The 21,970-nt window shown below is 51.3% G+C and overlaps 7 protein-coding genes across 8 annotated transcripts; 3 read left to right on the top strand and 4 right to left on the bottom strand.

The window, feature by feature from the left end:
- Positions 1–2,099: 2,099 nt before the first annotated feature.
- On the top strand, positions 2,100–3,512 carry LOC131207979 (zinc finger protein 287-like). Its single transcript, XM_058200618.1, has one exon. It carries the CDS (start codon positions 2,100–2,102, stop codon positions 3,510–3,512), a length of 1,413 nt encoding a protein of 470 aa, XP_058056601.1.
- A 1,001-nt stretch (positions 3,513–4,513) lies between these two features.
- LOC131210743 (serine/threonine-protein phosphatase 2A 56 kDa regulatory subunit gamma isoform-like) lies at positions 4,514–8,810 on the bottom strand. The gene is made up of 2 exons (XM_058204036.1): positions 7,983–8,810; positions 4,514–7,855 (listed from the first exon to the last, which is right to left on the bottom strand). The coding sequence occupies exons 1-2, from the start codon at positions 8,122–8,124 to the stop codon at positions 6,177–6,179; spliced, it is 1,821 nt and encodes a 606-aa protein (XP_058060019.1). The 5' UTR covers positions 8,125–8,810; the 3' UTR covers positions 4,514–6,176.
- Positions 8,811–9,157: 347 nt separating this feature from the next.
- LOC131207980 (zinc finger protein 624-like) lies at positions 9,158–12,156 on the bottom strand. Its single transcript, XM_058200619.1, has 2 exons — positions 11,971–12,156; positions 9,158–11,909 (listed from the first exon to the last, which is right to left on the bottom strand). The coding sequence occupies exons 1-2, from the start codon at positions 12,154–12,156 to the stop codon at positions 9,168–9,170; spliced, it is 2,928 nt and encodes a 975-aa protein (XP_058056602.1). The 3' UTR covers positions 9,158–9,167.
- Positions 12,157–12,530: 374 nt separating this feature from the next.
- On the top strand, positions 12,531–14,370 carry LOC131210830 (cell division cycle protein 20 homolog). Its single transcript, XM_058204126.1, has 2 exons — positions 12,531–12,585; positions 12,684–14,370. Exon 2 carries the CDS (start codon positions 12,691–12,693, stop codon positions 14,368–14,370), a length of 1,680 nt encoding a protein of 559 aa, XP_058060109.1. The 5' UTR covers positions 12,531–12,585; positions 12,684–12,690.
- Positions 14,371–14,616: 246 nt separating this feature from the next.
- On the bottom strand, positions 14,617–17,075 carry LOC131207981 (zinc finger protein 888-like). Its single transcript, XM_058200620.1, has 3 exons — positions 16,881–17,075; positions 16,703–16,824; positions 14,617–16,628 (listed from the first exon to the last, which is right to left on the bottom strand). The coding sequence occupies exons 1-3, from the start codon at positions 17,034–17,036 to the stop codon at positions 14,747–14,749; spliced, it is 2,160 nt and encodes a 719-aa protein (XP_058056603.1). The 5' UTR covers positions 17,037–17,075; the 3' UTR covers positions 14,617–14,746.
- A 1,340-nt stretch (positions 17,076–18,415) lies between these two features.
- Positions 18,416–19,609, bottom strand: LOC131211273 (F-box/LRR-repeat protein 15). Its single transcript, XM_058204684.1, has 3 exons — positions 19,570–19,609; positions 18,802–19,493; positions 18,416–18,741 (listed from the first exon to the last, which is right to left on the bottom strand). The coding sequence occupies exons 2-3, from the start codon at positions 19,485–19,487 to the stop codon at positions 18,561–18,563; spliced, it is 867 nt and encodes a 288-aa protein (XP_058060667.1). The 5' UTR covers positions 19,488–19,493; positions 19,570–19,609; the 3' UTR covers positions 18,416–18,560.
- Positions 19,610–19,899: 290 nt separating this feature from the next.
- LOC131211274 (V-type proton ATPase 21 kDa proteolipid subunit c'') lies at positions 19,900–21,459 on the top strand. Of its 2 annotated transcripts, none has more exons than XM_058204685.1 (3): positions 19,900–20,010; positions 20,071–20,785; positions 20,843–21,458. In XM_058204685.1, exon 2 carries the CDS (start codon positions 20,082–20,084, stop codon positions 20,706–20,708), a length of 627 nt encoding a protein of 208 aa, XP_058060668.1. In that variant the 5' UTR covers positions 19,900–20,010; positions 20,071–20,081; the 3' UTR covers positions 20,709–20,785; positions 20,843–21,458. The 2 variants fall into 2 exon arrangements, with proteins under 2 accessions (XP_058060668.1, XP_058060669.1); XM_058204686.1 differs by having other exon boundaries at positions 19,926–20,010; positions 20,074–20,785; positions 20,843–21,459.
- Positions 21,460–21,970: the final 511 nt, after the last annotated feature.

Below are 21,970 nucleotides of genomic sequence, written 5' to 3' on the forward strand. Positions count from 1 at the left end.
TCGAAAGGGTGCCACACAAACCGAACAAATCTCTCATGTGTCATCTGAACGGAAGTGATAGGTCCGCCCGTCGATAGTATCCGCACATCCGCACCTTTCTTGACATTGAACTCAACGATGATGCCAGCTGACAATCGGGACGCTGAGAAGACCTCCTCATAAAGCAATATCTCTAGGTTGGAGCTGAACCAGAAAAAAGGCTATGCGAGTCACATTTCTCGAAGGGCTGCGACCTAGAGCATCGAGCATCGTTATATGGCTGCGAGCGAACAAACCTTAAAGAGGGAAACCTTAAACAGGCGAAACATAAAACGAAGGACAAAATAAAACACCAACTACACAGCTCACCTTGGCATTCAACGTCATATTTCGTTCCGCTGGACACATCACTTGCCGGTGCCGGAAGAAGATCTCACGGCAGTCGGCTGCCACTTGAAAGCTTCTCATCATTCTGCATAGCTGCCATGCTTTATCCCCAGTTCTACGACAAGACAGCACTTCTTCGCCCAGGGAGGGAAAGGTCCGCATCTCGTGTCCCTTGCAGCCTCTGGAGAAGTTTTACGTTCCCCGAGCACCGACATTTTTTATCGAAAAGCACGAAGAGAACATCATCACACCGGACAGGAGTGCACCGTGGAGAGGCTGGATCTTGGCACGTTGTTCGCATGACACCGCGCTCGGGCAGGATGCGAGTGTTGGCCCCAATGCAGTGTCGAATCAAGAAAATGATATATGCAAACAACTCTGGTAGACATGTGCACGAACGAGATATGGCTACGAAGGGGACGCATCAAAGGCGACTGATGAATCCTTGCGGCGCATTTTGTTGATGTCTTTACTAAGGAGCATGACTGTTTCGTGTTTTATGCTTTTTGCTTTGACTACTTAAATTCATCGGATTGTGGAAATTTGCCCCGTTTATTCAACGCAATCTTATCGAAAATCTGTATTCCACCCGAGTTCCGGAACCAGGGCCACCCCGTAGGATATCGGACACGTTTCATTAGCGCCAACTGAAATTATTGCTCCATAAAATCGCCAATTGATAGCCAATGGCTTACTACCATGCCCGCTGCCTCCTTGCTGCAATTAGGACAACTTTTTGCACGGCGCACTCCACGAATGCCCTCCCAAGCTTAAACGATGCATCCGGCCCTTATTGCATTATGAAAGTTTATTGCCAATTAAACACACACAAACACACAGCGACCCGATTTGAACCAAGAGAGAATGCAATTCGTCTCCGCTAGTTCGACCGGCGTTTGATCTTTAAACTCTTGGGAGCCTTCTTCGGACGGGAGTGTGCTGAATAAGGTCCGGTATTGGGAATCCCAAACTAGGAACTCCCCGGATGAGGGCTTCGGAAAATCCGGCCAAACAAGTGAATTCTAATTAAGTTGGCTGGTAAGGGCAACCAGAGGGTGCACTCAGAGGGTCCGAAATCGTGAATTCAATTTATCGATAGAGTCAATTATCACAACGAATTTATGGGATGTTCGTCGTGAATCGATAATCGAGAAATTCTCCAAAAATTGCACTGCGATACAAATGGAACAATTTACGGGGTGATGACCTGCATTATTTTGCCGAGCATCATTGGAGTATGGTTAATAGGTTCGATGAATATTAAACCTAGCTCAAAAAGAGTTATTTGAACATGAAACATGTTGTCTGTGCTTGGTTCTCTAAGTGAGTCTTGATGGAATTTCTTCGAATGTTGTTGAATGTTAAACAAAAATTATCTTGTCAAACGTAAATGATTTATCATCAAACATGATTTGCAACGGAAAAATTTGAAACATGAAATCTCTTGAAAGAAAACATGGATCTTTCTTTTTGCTTGTTGGCAGCACTGCCATTCGCCACGAAAGAGAAAGCACGAAAACAAAAGAAAGAGCACGAACGAGTATATCTGACTTGCCTTGATTTTTACCATTACCCGGCAAGCAAACTACTAGACGCCGCGGTCGGCGGGAAAATAACCAGGCCACGCGCTACGATTGCTTTACGAACTAAATACAAAACGGACTAAATCGCAAACTAGGAAATTGTGTTGACTGTGAAGTGTTTGCTCGTGATATCTGGTTGTGATGGAGACGATGGATCCGTTGAATCGGATCGAGTATGCTTCGGATGCTTCGGAGCAAAGTAGCGAGGAGGAAAACTTTGAGGCCGATTACTCGACTCACTGTTGTGCCTGTCGCAAGGACCTCGAAACGGTCGAGGCTCTGCAGGAGCATTTGAAGACAGTACATCTCCCACAGAACCGCGAAAATCACGCCAAGCCGTACCAGTGTGACAAGTGTTTCCGGCGCTACTTTAACAAGTACACACTCAAGCGCCACAAACGGCTGGCCGTGACGGTATTGCGGCCGCGGACGATCGAAGAACCGTTGGCCGCTGAAGACCTCCATCGATGCTGCGGCTGTCGGCAGGATTTTGCGTCGGCCCAGGAGCTTCAAAAGCATTCCGACGAAGCACATCGGAAAAATCGTGGCTGTTTCGTGGACAACCACCGGACACACGAATGCCCCGTGTGCTACAAGCGGTTCGTTTCGCAACCCTCTCTGAGGCGCCACTACAAGGATCGGTTCCTGCGCCGACGTGTCCACGGCAATCGCAAAGTGTCCGCCAATCAGTGCTGTGGTTGTGGGGACCAATTCCTCAACCGAGAGCAGCTGCAAGCGCACTCGAACACCGTCCACGAGCCGGATCGCATATCGGACGCGGCGCACCGCGGGTTCGAATGCGCCATTTGTTACAACCGATTCTCCAGCAAAGCGGTTTACCGGCGGCATCGGACGCTCCTGGATTCAGACCAGTTGCGTCGCTGCGTATGTGGCAAAGCGTTTCTCCAGCAGCGCATGATGCGCGCTCATCTGCGCAAGTTTCATCCCGAGACGACGGTTCAACGTGACTCCGCTGTAGTTGGTGCGGAGGTCAGTGGGAACCATCAGTGCACGTTCTGTGGCAAGACGTTCCGCAACAAAAGCACCCTGGTGAATCACGAAAAGACGCACGATACAAACGAAGAATTCCGGTGCGCGATCTGTGAGAAGCGATTCTCCAACAAAGGCAACTTGAAAGTGCACACGCAACGACTACACGGCCAGGCTCCGAGCCGACAGAACCCGTGCGAATGTCCCGTGTGTGGGAAAATCTGTAAAACCCCACACTACCTGGAAACGCACGCGCGTGTGCATACCGGCGAGAAGCCGTTCCAGTGTGGAGAGTGTGGCAAGCAGTTTGCGCACGCCTCCGGACATCACCGGCATTTGCTGGTTCACAGCTCGTCCCGACCAGTGTTTTGCTGTGGTCATTGTGGCAAAAAATTCACCATCCGGTCCAACATGCTGATCCACGAGAAAGGCCACCTGGCGGAGGAAAACGCCACCGTTGCCTGTAACGTGTGCGGGAAGACGTTTGGGCATGAAAAGTACATGAAAAAGCACCGCAAACGTCAACACGACAGCGCTGGTCCGCAAGAACGGAATTCACCCGTTTCCTTGTAGAACGGTAGGGGGGAAAGCGAATCAATCTCAAAGTGATCTTTCCATCGTTGCTCTATTGGTTACTGCTGAAGATGCTGCGAAGGAAAAAGGGACTCTCGCGGGTAACACATCCAGCGGTAGAACTCATCTCTCTCCGATCGTCACAATGGATCGCTAGTAGAAGTGGAAGCCGTGTTGGTGGAACTGATTGGGACGGGAACCATTCAAGTTGTTGGCCCGCTCCCAGCTTTATCTTTACGAAGACACTTATCAAATGCGACATTCGCAACGCTTATGATGATCACGGGCACGGGCTGTTGGCGCGAAAGAGAGAAAGAACGTGCCATTGCACTAATCACATAACGGGTTCCTTCCTTACCGCACTGGGGTCGATAAGCAACTTTTCGCGAACCGTTAGCTCCAGGACCAGTTCTACGGGCACACGCGTGCCTGCCTCCATAGAGATTAAACTGACCCCGTTTCAAAGCGAAGTTCCCGTGGCACGTGCCCAGGACGGAAGAGTGACCAATTGTCCGGGGCAGCTGACATGTTTATTAGCGAGGACGCGGACGCTCGACAAACCAAACCTTAATTGAGGAGAACATCGGCGGCACGATCGCCGCCGACGATAATTTCGCGAGGGTGACAACCCGCCACAGCAGCATCTTCGAAACGAGGTGGAGTACTGCGAATTAGCGCCTGCACGCGACGTACAAATACACTGCGCCGAACAATCGGGAACATCGTGACGCGAAGCGGGAGGCGGCAGGTCCAATGGCATGTAGTCGTGCTGCCGGCATCACAGGGCGTTGGGCGTGAATAATGAGACAACTCTTGTCCCTGTGTTATAACATTAGCACGTAGCCACCTCCGAAACGTCTTCATCCAGAGTACGATGCGCAATCGATTGATAGATCTCATAAGCAATGTAGCCAAACATTGTGTTGCGGCAGAATCTAAATACACAGCAAAAAACATAAACGCACGTGGAATGGTTCGCTCGGCGTCTGGGCCACTTTTTGTTTTCAACATTACTTTGCGTTGCTTTATTGTGGGTTTAGTAGTGTAAAATGCTAACAGTTATATCGCCCCGTTGACTGCGTTGCGCGTTCATTCGCTTCCGATTTTTAGCTCGCATCACGTTTACCTTAAAATTTGTCCACTTCCGCGACGCCCGCGGTTTTGTCCACACGTTTTGCAATTCAACATCAACCACGTCAAGAACCACGCACGACATGTAAAGCAAAGTGTTGGCTCTCCTTTCCCGCTCCATGCGAATACAGCTCGATCAGTCGCGATCGTGGCTCGTTTGAAGCGCATTTGCACAACTTTGATTTTTGTTTCTCTCTCTATTTTTATCGACACGTGAACCGTGGTTTTGGTAGTTTTTCCTGTGTTTCCTCGTTCCTCTGTTATTGTTTTGTCTCGATCGTTACGCTTCGCTTATATCCTTACACTTACTTTTACAGTTTTACTATCGCGCTGTTGCTTTCGTGTTAGCCCCATAGTTTGCTTCCATTCCGCTCCATTACCCTTATGTAACTATTGGAATCCGTGTACGTGTAGCCGCGCAGCGTTTTGTATTTCCTTTGCCTTCACCCGCGCTCTTAACACCTAAAGGGCCCTAGTAGAGTGGAGTGTGTGGGAAACAATATCAAGAAACGTTACATACATATTCGGGGGCCCGCGAAGGCAGGAGCGAGCAAACAAGCGAAGAATGCACATAAATGGTAGACTAAGAATTTATAAATGACGACAAAAAGTAGTACAAGAACACATACTAAGTTCGACCGAAAACTGGACCCCGGGGGCCCGTGAATAGAATGGATTGGGGCAGAAATCCTAACAGCGCTCAATGGGAGAACGAATGATACTTTGTGCGTGCGCTTTCTAATGTACAGCCTTACGTAACAAGTAGATGATAACGATAATGCGATTAAATAAAGTAAAGGAGAATCAAACAAGGAAAGCAGGATAATATCAAACATTGCTAGCTGCACGACGCTGAGTTACATTTATAAAAGGTTTTGTTTGCACCTTGCCGAAGCCATGGGAGGTTTCGCTGGCTCCCGCAAGGAGGTCCCATTTCCCTACATCTGCTACACCTCTGCGTTCGTTTGATTGTTGTCTACATAGTTTTCCGCGACCGGAGCGGGTGCGTCCTCGTCTCCCGCTTTTCGGCACGAGAACAATCTTATTCAGCGTGGCTGTTGCTCTTTTTCTTTTATCAAAATCCATATTCGAATACCGCGGGCGAGAGGCAGCATTGTGTAGAACCCAAATTTGGTGTGTCCCTTCGAATACGGCGCTTCTCGGTGACGCGTTTGTGCACCATTAATGATTTCTTGTACAACTTCATTAATTTATTACTTTAAAAAATGTAAATGAAAAACATAAACTGTCCCTCGAAAAAACCGGGAAATTTAAAGTTTCGTAGAAATACATCGATTCCGATCGGCCCGCGCCTCTGCAGGACATGCAGCGAGATACGATTTGCGTGTTTCGTTTCCCGGCGACAGGGCAGCCGCTCTGGCCCCGTGTCTGTCTCCCACGAGGGTTCGCTTTGTTCGGGTGCTGCGATAAAATTGGTATAATGGTAGAGTAACAACAACAATTTGCTCCAACCCACCCCACACGATCGACCACCTACTGCCTGGTACTGCTGTGCTGATTGGTGGTGCCCTATTAAGTGCTATGCTGCATTGATCGACGATCGTACAGCGACGACGAAGCGGATGATGATCCGGACGAGGACGACGAGGTGGAGACACCGGCAATGCGCCCAGCAGTACCGCCGGCATCGGTCCCTCCATTGAGCTGACGATGTTGGCTTCCGGGCACTCCAAACCGTCCACCGGAAGCCGTCGCCGCGTAGTCCTCATTGTTGTCGTCGTGCAGCACCAATTTGCTGTTCCGTTCCGCCAAATCTTCCATCTGCTGCCAGAGCTCTTCGCGCTGCGCCAACTTCTCTTGCTCAGTCTCCATCTCGGCCTGATACTTCCGATTGCACTCGTCGAACAGGCGGTGGTTCATCTCCATGAACAGCTTGATCGCGTTGTAGATCAGCCCGTGGATCGTTTTATTCCAGTGCGATTTGCTGTTGCTGTACAGGGCCGGGAACATGATCGGCAGAATGATTTTGGAGTTTTCCGTGATCAGCGACATGATGTAGTCGTTGTTCCAGTAGTAAAGTGCCCGTTCGGCCACCTGGAAATGGGGACTCGAGACGCACTTGGCGATCTGGCGGAACAGTGGCTCCATCACCTTCTGGAACTCGGCCGGTTCGATCACGTCCAGTATCTCTTCCAGCTCGTTCAGAAACATCACCTCCTTGGGGCTGTGCGTTTTGGGCCAGAACTTTAGCAAACACTTGATCACCGGCTGCGTCAGGCTGGCGTCCTTCTCGAGGAACTGCACCACGCAGTAGGCCAGCTGCGGATGGTACACGGACAGGCTCTTGACCTTGTGCAGTGGCAGCAGCACCTTCAGCAGGAACTGCTTGTGTTCCTCCTTCAGTGGCAGCGCGAACCCGTTGATAATACTGCCCAGGATCTCCAGCAGCTCGGCGATGCCGTTGTGGTGCTCGGTCTCGTAGATAAACTTGTAGAAGATGTTGTTGATCTGCTTGCGAATGAACGCCCGCAGCCCGAGGAACTTGCCGTACACCCGGTGCAGAACCGTTTTGAGAAAGTCGCGTTCCCGCGGGTCCTCCGAGTCGAACAGCTCGAGCAGATTCAGGATGAAGCTGTGGTCGATGTAGCGCTTGGCCACGCTCGGCTGGAAGTCGGGCGACTCGAGAAACCGAAGAAACAGCTCGTACACGAACTGCAGGTGCGGCCACGACACCTCCAGCGTCGGCTCGTCCTCCTCCGGATCAAACTCGGCCCCGTTCGGGTTCGAGGAGGGGGGCAGTGTGCGGAACAGGTTTACCGCGACCATGTTGAACGCCTCCGGGTAGATTGCCTCCGTGATCACGTTGCTCTGGTTAGTGAGGTGCTCCACGATCTCCTGCAGCGCGCAGCGCTTGATCTCCTTGTACTTGAGATCGTTCAGCGGCTCGGAGAAATCGAACAGGACGCAGCACTGCCGTAGCTTCTGGATGAACAGCTCTTCCCGCTCGCCCGGTCCCGCATCCTTCAGCGGTGGCAGCGTTTCGATTTCGTTATACTTCGGTATGATGAACCGGCTGCTGCTGGGCCGCTTTTCCAAATTGTTCAACTGTTGCTGTAGCTGTCCGCCCAGCGGCCCTACCACGGCAGCCTGTGGCCCTTGCTTATTAGGCCCGTTGCTTATAGTGTTGTTGTTATTGATGTTGTTACTAACGCTGTTATTGCTGTTCGTGCTTAAGGTGATGGTGTTCGCCGCTGCGGTGATATCAAAAATGGAGTAGTAGTTAATATTATTAGTGTTAGTGCCGCTTCTTCTGTTATTGTTGTTCCTGTTGCCACTGTTGCTGCTGTTAGTGGCTGTGTTTAGCCCGCGTACCCTTACCATTAGAAGTCGCTGCTCCGCCGGCTCCCTGTGGTCCACCGGCGCTCCCGGCCTCTCCCACAGCGGTACGGTCTGAGCCGGTTCCCGTTCCATTCGCGGCGACCACATTATTGCTGGCCTCATTCTCATCGTTCAGTGTCATCTTTTGCTGCGGGTTTCGTTGCTTAGCGGTAGCTACCGCGCGACGACGGTTGCTCTGATTTCGATGTTCACACTGTGCACACTAGAGCAGCCAGCGGTGTTCACTGTGTAACTGTGTAACGATGGCCGATATGGGAGTGGAGCTACACGAGTAGCATTCGGCATTCACTATTGCACGTCCGGGTGGATTTGGGGCAAAGGCTTCCCGTTTTGCCGCCGCTTGAGCCGGATTGGATCGCACTTCACACACGAAATAATAACAAGAAGCTAGGCACAGAAGAGAGGAGTCACGAACGGCTTCACGTACTTCGAAGAGGGCACGGCAATCGATCACGGTCCGTCAATACATTGGCAACCGCGGCCCGGGAGCGGAAAAGGCACACGCACACGCCGTACACGTACACAGAGCGCTTCGCACACACAAACGCGACACGACGGCCACAGGGTGTAACGGGGCCACGGGCTGGTTTATCTTCTTCGAACGAATCAAGTGCCCTTTGCTTTTCCGGGTCTGGCACCGACACTTCCAGGCGCAATAAACGATCGCTTCTTCGCCACTTCACGTACGGTTGTGTTGCAACGCACCGACCTGGACTTGGAACCGCGCACTCAAAGGGGACGAGGAAACAAGGCTGGAATCCAAATGATTGTTACGGCTTTCGCGAAGCTGCCATCGGGTACCCTTCGTCATCAGACCTCGTTCCGATCGAACCGATCCTCTTTGAAACCGGGGGACAGTGTCGCTCAAAACAAAACGGCAAAGGCTCGGTCCAGTTAGTGGTTGGGCTCGTGATACAAAAAGAAGTAGCAGGTTAAAGTTGCAGTTCCGTTCCGTGTCCAGTGGCCGAGGGGAACAATCAAGAAAAGAAAAACACTCCCCAAATGACAGCAGGCCGCTGCTCGCTGTTTCGCTCTTTGTCTCTTTCTGCCGATAGCGTACCGCCCGGTGCAAATTCTTGGTGCCACCATTGAAACCGGTTTAAAGTGCTACAGCTGATGTGGAGTAACTTATTTTATTCAAATAAAAGGTGCGTTTTGTCTTGATCATTGCTCGACGATCTTGCCGTCCGTTGGTTCTTCGTGTTCCTTGTGCTTCCGCATGTGCATGGCCAGCTCACGGTTGCGGATGTACGCCGCTGAACAGAACGGACACCGGTGCGGCCGTTCGCCCGTGTGGGCCGACATTTCGTGGCGCTTCCGGTCGGTAAAGTGGCTAAAGGAGCGATTGCAGAACGTGCAGCCGTACGGCCGGTCCCCAGTGTGCACTCTCTGATGGATCTTCAGCTTTTCCGCGACGGCAAACTTTTTCGGGCACAGCTTACACTCGAAGCGCAGCTCGCTCGAGTGCAGAGCACGCTTATGGCGCGAAAGCAAGCCGTTGTACCGGAACCGGTCCCCGCACACGTCGCACGCGAACTGAAGGTGCGTTTCGTGAATTTTCTCGTGAACCCGCAGCCGCGACACGTTGATGAACGTTTTGTTGCACTGCGTGCACGGGAAGCTCGGCGGCGCGTTTTCGTGATCGGTGGCAACGTGTATTTTCAGCATTGGCCACTTGTCAAACGTTTTATCGCACCGTTTGCAGTTGAATCGGCGCGGCACGAAGCGCTGCACGCGGTGCCAGTAAAGTTTGGCCAGAGTGTCGAATGATTTGCAGCAAGCCGGGCACACGTTTTGTTCCGACTTCCGTTCGCACTCAAACTCCCGCCGCTTTCCGCCGTGCTCATCGTGCACGTGCTCCAACAGCTCCGACTCGTCGGTGAAGCGTACGCGACACTTGGGGAAGCAACAGTGATGCCCAATCTGGACCCCGGCCTTGTCCGTGCGCACCGTCTTATGCAACTGCAGTGCTTCGGCAATCCGCGGATCCTGGCTGATCTTATCATCGTCCCCCGGAGCATCGTCCGCTTTTCTCCGCGTCGCATCCTCGATCAGCCGCGACAGGTGATTGGGTGCAAACTGCATGTGTCTTCCGAGGCAGAACTTTTTCGTAAAAAGCAGCCCGCACAGCTTGCAGACGTACAGGTTGGTCGTGCTTTTGCCTCGGTTGAACCGGGACGCAGCCATGTGCAGCGCGAGGCCACGCTCGCCCTCGAACTGCGTGTGACAAATCTCGCACTCGTGGTTCGGTTTCCACGGGCTGTCCGCGTGCGCCATCGGAGTAAAGTGTACCTCCCTGGAGTGCTCCTTCAGGTTGGCCGTGGTGTCGAAAAACATTCCGCACCCGCAGCACCGCTCACCGATTACGGCCAGCTTGCGATAGTTGTTGTACTCTACCACCTCCTTGATGAACCGAGCGTCCGGCATGCGCATGTGGCGGGACCCCTTCATGCGATTGACCATCCTGAGCGCCAGGAGCTTCTCAAGCCGCTCCACCACATCCGGCTTATCGAGTTCAACAAAGTCCTCCGCATTGAGACCGCCCTCCTGGTGACGCTCTAGCACCTCGTGCTGATGGGTCTTACTATGCCCCTGATGGTACCGCAGACTTTCGCGTGTCAGGAACGACTCGTAGCAGATGGTGCAGAAGAAGAGCTGTCTGCTCACAAAGAAGCTTAAATGTTTCACGAGTTCGATTTCGTCCCCGAACTGTACACGGCACAGTCCACACATGATCCGATCGTCAAACGCATCCGTCGACGACCCTTCCGGATGGTCACGGTTGGCGTGTTCCATCAGCTTCTCTCGCGTGGAACAGGTGTAGGGGCAGCCGCAACACCGTTCCCCGCGCAGCCGCACATATTTGAACGTCTCGAACACACCCTGTAAGATGATTTGATTCGGATGCACGTTCAGCTGGTCCTCACCGAGCCCGTACGACAGCTTGACGTTAGCGAGAACTTTGGCAAATTGAGCCCGGTAACGGTGCATCCGTCGGCGATCGATTCCACGAAGCGGTGCGTCGTCCTGCTGCAGAAGGTACTCGATTGTGTCGTACTCGCCTGGGACTTCTTCGCCATACACCTCAGCCTCATCGTCGAGTTCGTCATTTTCCTGCTCCTCGTCGTCCTCGTTCTCATCTGGCGAGTCCTCACCGTCCGCGGCACCACCGAGCTCTTCGTCACAGCACCTTAGCAGGTGATTGTACAGACGCCGGCGCATGTTGTAGAATCGATTGCACCGCAAACAAACGTACATGTTGTTCGACTTGAACTCTTGTATGTGCCGCTCCAGCTGCTTGTCAGTGGCGAACTTGAAGAAACAGATCGGACAGTAATCGCCAATGTCGACAATGTTGATCGCGTGCACCGTTTCCGAGTGCTGCATCAGACTTTTGCGGTTGGGCGCTACGAAACTGCAGCCACAGCATCGCACCCCGGCCACCTCCACTCGTCGGTGCCGCTCATGCAGCTCGTCGTGCACGATAAGCGCCGGGTCCGGCATTTCGAACTGTCGTGTAATATTCGCGGATCGATTTTCATCGTCGTTAGGTTTGGTATCGGCCATAATGGCTGTTTCCAAAAGGAACGACGACCGTTCTTCAGCTTGGTCTTCATCTTTAACATAGTATTCGCCCACTGTGGAGACATCGTCCTCTGCATCTCGATCGTTGTAGGTGTGATCGTTCGATCCGCAGTTTTCGAGGTATTCCATTAAATACTCGTATTCCTCGTACACTTTGCCGTCCTCCTCCGGGCATGGCTGGATCATCACCGGGCACTCGGCGGGGGGTTCCTCACTGGCTTCACCGAAAATTTTCGAGCTGCGTATTGCGCTCCGCAATTCGTGCGCTTCCAGCACCCGCTTCCAACATGACGCGCAGATGCACTGTTCGGTGTGCTTGATCTAAAACACCAATAGATTGTCAATTGCGTTGCCTTCCGTGGTTCAAAGATTGACCTTTTACCTTGACCGACGCTATTTCTTCGATAATGCTCCCCACAGTGTTACGATTTCCGTCGTCAACAACCGCGGATAGTGCAAGCGTCGTTTCTTCGGACGCCTCCTTCGTGCAGATGCTGCATATTCGTGCGGATGCTGCAGGTTCTTCTCGCTTCGATACGATCTTCCTCCGTTTCGAAGTTCTTCGCATGGTTAAAACAGACCACAAAACTGGACAAAACGAATAATTTGCAGCTAATGCGAGAAGGTACAAATGGAAGTAAACAACCAGATAGTGACAGTTTGAACAGCAATGATGACCCAGTGAAAATGCGATCCTTAGCGCAAACGAATCGGGTGCTCAGTAAGTGCAATTTGCGATGAACCGCAATATCAAAGCAAAGGATTATTTTTAAAAAAACGCAAGAATGGTTGTGTAGTGAGCTTACCTTGATGAACTAAATGTGCAAATGATTCGATTGATTATTTTGTCATCCACGCTACGTTGCACGCAGGCCGGCCATTGTATGACAGCCAAGCTGCCAAAAAGTGGCGACATTTTGCAGGACGCGTACGCGTCGAAGTCGAAGAGGCTTTGCGCGAGATTTGAACGAGTAACTGCCTACCAAAAGGACGACAGGTAGGACAAATTGGGCTTGGGTTGGGCATTTTCTTGTTGCAAAACACTTATTGGCTTCCCGTTTCTCGTCGGCTGTTTTCAATCGGACGCATCCGCAGCTAACCGATGGCACAATTCAATTATATGAAAGATCTGAACAACTTCGTTACACTGGACGGAGAAATCACTAGGGGACCTGCCCCGCGGTGGCAGAAAAAGTTGGATCTCTCGTCGGCCTCGACCAGCTTCAACAGTAGTGCTCTGGCAAACACCTCCACCCGACAAAAGCTGACGATATCGTTCAGCGGCAATGGAAACAACCCAAACACCACACAGCCGTCGAGTTCCGGCCTGTCACTGAAAACTCCCCGCAAGCAGCCGATCAGCAGTGCGTCGTCGGTGAAGAAATCGGACAAAACTCCCGGCGGTGGCAGTGGTAAGAGCGTGCCGCAACCGGGTGGCGATCGCTTCATACCGAACCGTGCCACGACCGACTTCGATCTTGGCCACTACATGGTGACACAGTCGGCAGCGGCAGGGAGCGGTAAAGAGGATGCAGAAAATGTGGATGAATTTGGCGAGGCTGGCCCATCCTCCGGGTCCACGGGCGGAAAGCCAAACAGTCCAAAGCACGAGGAACGCATGAAGCATCTCTCCGAGGCACTGAAGGGCTGTGATATCACCAAACACAGGCTATTGTCCTACCAAACGAAGGCGCCCGCTCCGCCGGAAGGGTACGAGAACCAGCTGAAGGTGGTGTACTCGATTAAGACGCCCATGTCCACGAAAAGCGGTAGCCGCTACATTCCCAATGCGCCGGAGCGCATTCTGGACGCACCGGAGATTCTGAACGACTACTACCTGAACCTGATGGACTGGAGCAACGACAATGTGGTGGCAATAGCGCTGGGAGCATCAGTCTACCTGTGGAATGCGGCCACCGGAACGATCGAGATGCTGTTGGAGAACGAGGGAAACGATCACACGTGTTCACTGGGCTGGATACACGAGGGACACATTTTGGCGGTCGGGACGAATTGCGGCACGGTGGAGCTGTGGGATTGCGAGAACGCCAAGCGCTTGCGTGTGATGAACGGACATTCCGCTCGGGTCGGCGTGTTGGCCTGGAACTCGTACGTCCTCTGTTCGGGCAGTCGCGATGGGACGATCGTCAATCATGACGTGCGCACGCGCCAACACAACATCGGCGTGCTGCAGGGACACACGCAGGAAGTTTGCGGTCTCAAGTGGTCGCCGGATGGCAAGTATCTGGCCAGTGGGGGCAATGACAATTTGGTGCACGTTTGGGGCACCGCCAATGGAGCGCCAAACGCGCTCAGTGAGCCCGTGCAAGTTTTCAATCAACACCAAGCAGCCATCCGTGCGCTGGCCTGGTGTCCATGGCAACCAAACGTGCTCGCCAGTGGAGGCGGAACAGCCGATCGGTGCATAAAGTTTTGGAATGTGGCCAGCGGCCAGTTGCTAAATTCGGTCGACACAAAGTCGCAAGTTTGTGGGCTTATGTTTTCGAAAACGTACAAGGAAATCATCTCCGCCCATGGCTACGTGAATAACCAGCTGACCATCTGGAAGTATCCCTCAATGACGAAGCAGCTGGACCTTCTGGGCCACACGGGACGTGTCCTGCAGCTCGCGATGTCACCCGACGGTAGCAAGGTGATGAGCGCCGGAGCCGACGAAACCCTACGCCTGTGGAGCTGTTTCATACCCGATCCGCTGCTGGCGAAGAAAGAGAAACAGGGCGCCCGGGAAAAACCGAGCTTGCTGAAGCAGAGCATACGGTAGATCCGCATTGACGAAGAACTGACCACCGCGACTCTCGGGGAACTGTTTTCTCATTGCCATGTTTTTGTTTTAGTATTTCCACACACACATGGACTGATATCTGTGGATTTTAGACGCGTAGCATAATGTGTACAAGTTTTTAGCTCCATTTTACTATGTTTTTATAATGTTCGTATCTACTGTACTCATCTCTTTATTGACAAATAAAATAAACATGGATAAAACTAACGCTGCGTTCGGTTTTGGTAGTTACTTCGGCTCCACATTGTCGATATGAAACACTGGACCCGTGTCCGTGAAGAAGTATGACATTACCATCAGTTTTTGGTACCTCCAAAGTGTGTACCGTAAGTCCAAATGGACTAGGACGGGCCGCTCAGGCCTCCTTGTGCTGTCGATTGAAGTGAATCCGCAACTCGCGTCGACGGATAAAGGTGGCGCCGCACGAGGGACACTTGTGGGGGCGCTCGCCAGTATGTGCGGCCCGCTCGTGCCGCAACCGGTCGGTGCCGTGACTAAACCGCCGTTGGCACCCGTCGTACCGACACGGAAACGGCCGGTCACCGGTGTGGCAACGCACGTGAATGTCGAGCGCTTCCTTCGCGCGATACTTTTTCTGGCAATGTGGGCATTCGTACGGTGTGTGCTCGGCGTGCACGTTACGAAAGTGGCGGCGCATAAGCCGCTCGTCACGGAACACGATATCGCAGTTTTCGGCCGCACAAGGGATTTTCTTGAACGGACCATGAACCGACTGGTGGTGAAGCAGCGTGGTTCGGTTTTGGAAGTGTTTGCCACAAATTTCGCACTCATGCTGGGGCGGCAGATCAAGATGCTCCCGTTCCTGGTGCTCTCGCAGCGCGTGCGGCTTTATGAAGCAACGGCCACAATGGTGACAACGATTCTTTTCAGCTCGCGCTTTGTACAACCGATGTTGCGCTAGTTTTCGCGCAGACTCAAACACCCGCAGGCAGATGGGGCAGTACAGGGAACCCGAATAAAGGTCCGGATGCTGCTTTTTCGACATTATTTCGTTTTCGTTCCGCCGACCGCTGTGCGCTTCGAGTGCATGGCTCAACAGTTCATTCTCCGTGTTGTATTCCTGCTGACAGCGTGTAAAGCAGCAGCAGTAACAAGCCAGCTGCTTTGTTGCCGTTGCCAACGTGACCGCTTTGGTGGAGGCTTCACTTGGAGCCGCTTCCGAAACCGTTGCATTTTCGGCAGCGGATGTCACCTCCACCTTTACTTCTTTCGCGTGCTTCACCAGGTGCCTCATAAGCATAAGCCGCCTGCGAAAGATCTTGCCACAGGTACGGCACTCGTAGATTTGGTTCACCGTACGCCGTTGCTCTTCGTGTAGCAGCTTTTCTCGCTCGGAAGAGAACCTCCGCCGACAAATGGCGCAATACGGCAAGGCCCCCTTCAGTGCGCGTGTATTCCCCGGCTGCAAATGCATCTCGGTCACGTGTGCTTCCATCGAATCCTGAAGCACGCCACACGAGCAGCAACGTTCGCCGTTGAGCTGGTACTCTTTGTAACCCGGACGTTCGTGAATCTCCTTAATGAATCGTGCATCCGGAAGGACAGTTAGCTCTGCCCTCTCAGTTTTCCGACATCGCTTCGCGGCCGAGTTCTTATCTGCACCTTCCTGATCGTGCTCCATTACCATTTCGGCTTCTTCGTGGTGCTTTGCACGGTGCAGCATGAGGTGGCTGTGGAAGTTGAACGCTTTCTGGCAAACGATACATAAGAACACGTCGTTGTACGAGTAGTAGTGGATGTGCTTCGAGAGCGCTTCTTCCGTCGGGAACTTGGTGTAGCACGTGGGACACGTGTAGCTACTGTCCGCGTAGTAGTTATGTGAGTGTTTCTCACCGGCATGCTCGACCAGTTCATCGTGCGTAGCGGCAATGTGAGGGCAACCGCAACAACGTTCCCCGTGGATTTCGAGATACTCGAACTCGGGAAACACGATGCGCCGGGCAATCAGCTCATCGCGTGGCATTTCGAAGACAAACCTTCCCTGCTCGAGCGGGTCACCTTCCAGCGTGTCCATCTCTTCCTCCGAGAGCTGCAACGTCATCTGCTTTGCCAGGAGATCATCCTCACCTTCCGAAAGCGCTTCGACGTCCGACCGGACATCTGTAAGCACCGGGGGTATCGACTCTTTCGGCACTACGGTACCCGAAATCTGGTCTCTGAATTCATCCAAATACTCCAATTCGTACTCTACCACGGAGCCCTGCATTTCAATGGATCTGCAAGAATGGAAACCGGATGTTACCCTGTTTTTAGCGCAATCCTTACTCCCGACGGCGGGCCGTTCACTTACTGCAGGACACTCAGTACAGCGCTCTCGGCGTCGCGAATTTGCTGCCGCAATTGAGCGGCATTGTTGAATGCTTTGAAGCAAACCGGACACAGATACGGCGAGTGTTCATCATCATTGTTAATCTGGGAAGGGAACATTCGTTTAATATCGCCACAGTACTACAACAATAGTACGTTACCGTAACATCCGCAAACTCGGCAATGTTGTCCGCAATCGTTTTGCTTCCATCTTCCAACTGTTCACCCGAAATGGAGAAAATGTAGATTGCTCTGGTGAGGGACGTGTTGGCCGAGCAAATCCTACACACTACGCCCGAAGACTGTCTTGAGGCCATCGCAACAATTAGTGAAATTTCACTGCAGACTTATTACAAACAGGTAAATAAAAAGGAACGAAAATACCAAAACACCAAGCCAATTTCTAGTGATCTTGAACCGTTTTTTGACAGTTCAACCGATGCGCATGTATTGATCTCGGTATCCAGTTCTTCAACACGTGCGGCGGCATATTTTCTGTGTACCCGTTCCTGGTTTGCGCTTGGTGTTGCAGAAAATAAATATTAAATTACAAACGATGGCGGTGAAAGGAAAGGTCCCGGTCGCGAAACCTGGCCAGCACGCGATCACAAAGGCAGTCCCAACTAAAGAAGAGCTGAGCTCCGATGACGACCACATCGACGAGGATATGGACAGTGAGGAGATTGAATCGGAAGATGAACGGATGGGAATGGTGGAGTTGGACGATGGTTCAGTGGATACTGACGATGATGAGGACTTCTCCGAGGAGGAAGAAGTAATGTCCGACGAGCCGGCCAAAAAGTCACCAGCTAATAAGGCCCTGGCTGCAAGCAAACCAACACCCGGCGAGGCGCCGGCCAGTGTGGGAAAAAAAGCCCCGGGGAAAGCAGAAACGCCGAAAACACCAGCCAAGTTTGTTGCTCTAGGGGAACGCGACAAGCGCTCCGTGTTCGTCAAGCGTCTCAGGCATCAGACGACCGAGGCCCAGATTGCTGCGTTCTTCGAAAGTGCCGGCAAGGTTATCAAAACCCGCATTGTGCGATGCAAAAGTTTTGCGATTGTATTGTTCGATAGCCCGGAAGCAGTTGAAAAGGCGCTAACCCTCAACGGGTCGGCAGTTGAAAGTTTGAACGGGAATGATGTTGTAATCGAACGGTGCCTGCCCACCATGGATAAGCTAAAGCTTAAGAATCGAAAGCAAAAGATGAGACAAAAGAACAAAGAAAAGACGTCCCAGAAAACACCCAGTCCGTCGACCCAGAAAACGAAGCAGGGAGGGCCTGGAAAAACGAAGCCGAATTCTGGAGGCAAACAGCAACCGAAGGGGCAGCGGAATAAGAAAGTGGGCTCCGTAAAGCAGCAAGGTGCGCCAACCGTTAAAACCCCTTTAAAGAAAGAAACCAAGCTGGCCAAGAAAGGCTCAGGGTCAAGACAGGCTCAGGGTACGAAGGGGCAACAGGAAAAGAAAGTGGGATCCGTAAAGCAGCAAGGTGCGCCAACCGTTAAAACCCCTTTAATGAAGGAAACCAAGCTGGTCAAGAAAGGAAATGCTGCTCAGGGTACGAAGGGGCAGCCAAAGGCAACATTGGCTGCGAAGAACAATAAATCACCGGATGGTAAGAAGGGAGAGAAACAACGAAACACAAAGTGAAGCGAAACACAAAGCGTGTTCAAACTATGTTCACAAAAGACGATGTATCAATAAATTACATTTATTCCAATATCAAACGAAACATCCTACGATCTATTTACAACGAAACGCGTGTGCCGGAGGCGAGAAACAGTTAGCTACAGTAATTATCACGCTTGAAGCTGCTCTTATCATCGGTACTGAGCATGCTCTAAACCTGCAGATAAAGCCGGGGAATGCCCATGTTCGGAACCATGTTCATATCGGGCTGGTACAACCGTGGTCGATCGATGAACACCCGGCCACGAATCAGCGCTAGGCTTCGCTCCGTTACATTAGGACACTCACGGACCATCAGCGACTCCAGTTCTTTGCAGCACAGTGCAAGAGCTCTGCAAGAAGGATTGTTAGTTGGTATTGCTTATTCATCATGCCCACCCACCCCTATTTACCCAATGCCACGATCCGTGATCATGTAGCAACCGATCAGGTTCAGGTGTTTGATTAGCTTCGAGTGTTTCGCGATCGCAAACAGCAAGTTATCCGTTACGGCCGGTACGTTTGCCAAGGAGAGTGTCCTCAAGGCACGACAGTTCAACAGAAACACCGAAATACACCGCTCATTCAATGTAGCGCAATACGACACGTCCAGCTCCTGTATTTTGGTGTGATGCAGCGTGAGAGCTTCGATCGCTCCGATCGTAAGCCAGTGGCAATGGGCCAGCTGGAGCGTGGTCACCTGCTTACAGGCTATGATTATGGGCTGCATCGATCGGGTCGTAACATTGGAGCAGTCGGTGAGATTAATTTTCGTCAAACGGTGGTTGTCCTGTAGAAACGGGAAAAGGTTGCTGTCCTCGACCCAGCGGCATCGTGCCAGATTGAGCACCCTTACGTTACGACAATTCCGTGCTAGCACTTCGAACGCCAGGGCAACGGTGGCGGAGTTATTACCAGACAGATTAACCTCCCGCATACGCCGGAAACCGTGGTCGACGAACGTTTTGGCCAGCTTCGAGCAGCATCGCAGGTTGAACTTGTCTTTCAGCGACAACAGGGGAAACAATTTAACGTACAGCACGTCTTCCCACGCGATGTCGAAAAGGCTCATGGAATCGTTTTCTTCGTCCTCTGCCATTTTGGGCTACGGATAAAGCGGGTGATCGAGAGAGAACGAAGGTTATTTTTCTGCACGTATCGAGAAAGAGGTAAAAACAAACATTCTGCAATTGATATTTTCCCGTGATCAAAAAGTTGTCAGTGAAATTTTCTTTCGCGCACGTCAAAACAAACTTTATAGCAAATCGACGAAGAGAACGTTAAAATAATGCGCAGTAACAACTTAAAGATTATTCGTTCATTTAGGGCGATTATGCTGCTCTCGAACCGATGTTCCATTGTCCTGGAACGGAATTCCTGATTTTGAACAGTCCACTACGAAGAATATTTTAGCGATTATTAGCGATTTGCGACGCGTGCTAGCTCATGGGTGCACGATGATCCGATGGTGCTATAAAACTAACATTCGACGAACGTTGCGATAAAGATGCAAAACATCGAGCAATCGAGTGAAAATTTGACATCGACAACTTCTGGGTCATATGACACATTGGGAAGATCTTGTGACTGAGTAAAAAAGGAGCTATTTGGACTGCCCAGAAGTGAGTACAAGCTGCAAAATTGCTGGTGGCGTGCTGATCAACGACGTTTCCGTTTCGCAGCAGCCGCAAGGATGAGATACACACTCGGTTACATTTTCTCCACGTCCTTCGTGTCGGTGGCCACCGTATTGATTCTGTATCATGTCCTCACGGGCAAGGGAGAGCGAGTCAGCGTGGGATGGTTCCTGGAAGAAACTTCCCCGTACATGTGGGCCACCCTCGGCATCGGGTTGGCCGTCGCCCTGTCGGTGGTCGGCGCAGCCATGGGCATCCACACGACCGGAGTGAGCATCGTTGGCGGCGGTGTCAAGGCTCCGCGCATCAAGACCAAGAATCTTATCTCCGTCATCTTCTGCGAAGCGGTCGCCATCTACGGGCTCATCACGGCCATCGTCCTCTCGGGTATGCTGGACAGCTTCAAGTGGTCCGTGGTGACGAGCAATGATAACATTCGCAACAACAACTGGATGTCCGGTTATGTAATGTTTGGGGCCGGTCTGGCCGTCGGATTGGTCAACCTGTTCTGCGGAATCGCTGTCGGAATCGTGGGCTCAGGCGCTGCCCTTGCTGATGCGGCCAACTCTGCGCTGTTCGTCAAGATTCTAATCGTCGAAATTTTCGGCTCCGCCATCGGTTTGTTCGGATTGATCGTCGGTATTTACATGACCTCCAAGGTGAAGATGGGTGACAAGGAGTAAGCCGGAACACCGTACGCCAATCGCACCCGACCACCCCGAAGAGAGCGAGTTTTTGGCCAACCAATCCACCCGCAATGGTACGGTGCTTTGTCACGATCGTGAGAAAATCAACTAACCCATTCCTGCTATTTCAGAATTCCAAAAGTATTGTACTGCTGCGCCAATCAATTCCGGCTAGCATAAAACCCGTACATAGTCGGTCCCCCAAAGTGGATATTTGTGTAAAGTTATTGTTATTTAATTTGCTAGTTTACAGCTGAACCTCTCCCGTCACCCAAGAGGTTCCGCAGAACTGTTCCAGGCCATTCCAGCGTACAAGTACCGACATCCGGAAGACGCGCCAGATCGATCGATGTTCCGAGTTTAGGAAGCAAAGTGGAGCGACGGCGGGGAGCTCGTTGTTCAGTCCTTCACGTAGTACTTCACCTCTGTACATTGATAAATGTCGCCAGTAGGTTATCGTTTGTTTTTTCTTTTAACTTTCTGCATTACCCTCCATGGCTCCTGGAACCGTTGTTCCGCTGCGATTGCAGAAGATCAGTGTGTATAAATGGTATGCCGAAAACATGATTCATCCTTAGCCTAATTATGCACTCGGTAGAACATGAATTGTAACGAACGCAAAGTAATAAATATCCGTGAACCAATGACTCTGGATGTTTAGTGGATGCGCAAAACGCTAACGAATTATCTGCAAATTTTCCAAAACAGAGCGATACAATAAAACCTAAAGATAAATGTCGAAAGCGACACTTCTAACGGAACAAAACCAAAAAAATTAATTGGTATTTTCGGACGCTCTCATTTTGTCACGTATTGTGAAAAACTTTTATTGTTTATTGCTATTATTGTTTTTCGATGTTTTATTTATTGTTTGTTTTATTAAGTGTTATTAAGTAAACAATTTAAACAAGTGTTTATCGCCAAAGTTGTCCAAGGAATTATACTTTTGTGCAGTGATTGATCCCTTGTTCTATTTTAGGGTTGCTGATCCATTTCGACACGAGTAAAGTGTTCCCAGACCAATTCCTAGTGTTGCATTTTTCATTCGGCGATGGTTTCATGCGTGTGCTAGTTTCTACTAATCCAAATAAACTGGCACTTGTTTGAAATTTGTTCACAAATTGATGCTCGTTTGTTCAGATTTGTAGATCTGCGTCAGTGACATTAATGACGTCTCCGAGAAACGTCAGTTACGCAGCCATCGTTATCGAATTGGAGCGTCTGGACGACGCTTAACCTGCAAAAGTTGCCGGCTAACT

The sequence above is a fragment of the Anopheles bellator genome, chromosome 2, assembly GCF_943735745.2.
Source record: "Anopheles bellator chromosome 2, idAnoBellAS_SP24_06.2, whole genome shotgun sequence".
NCBI classification, from domain to species: Eukaryota; Metazoa; Arthropoda; class Insecta; order Diptera; family Culicidae; genus Anopheles; species Anopheles bellator.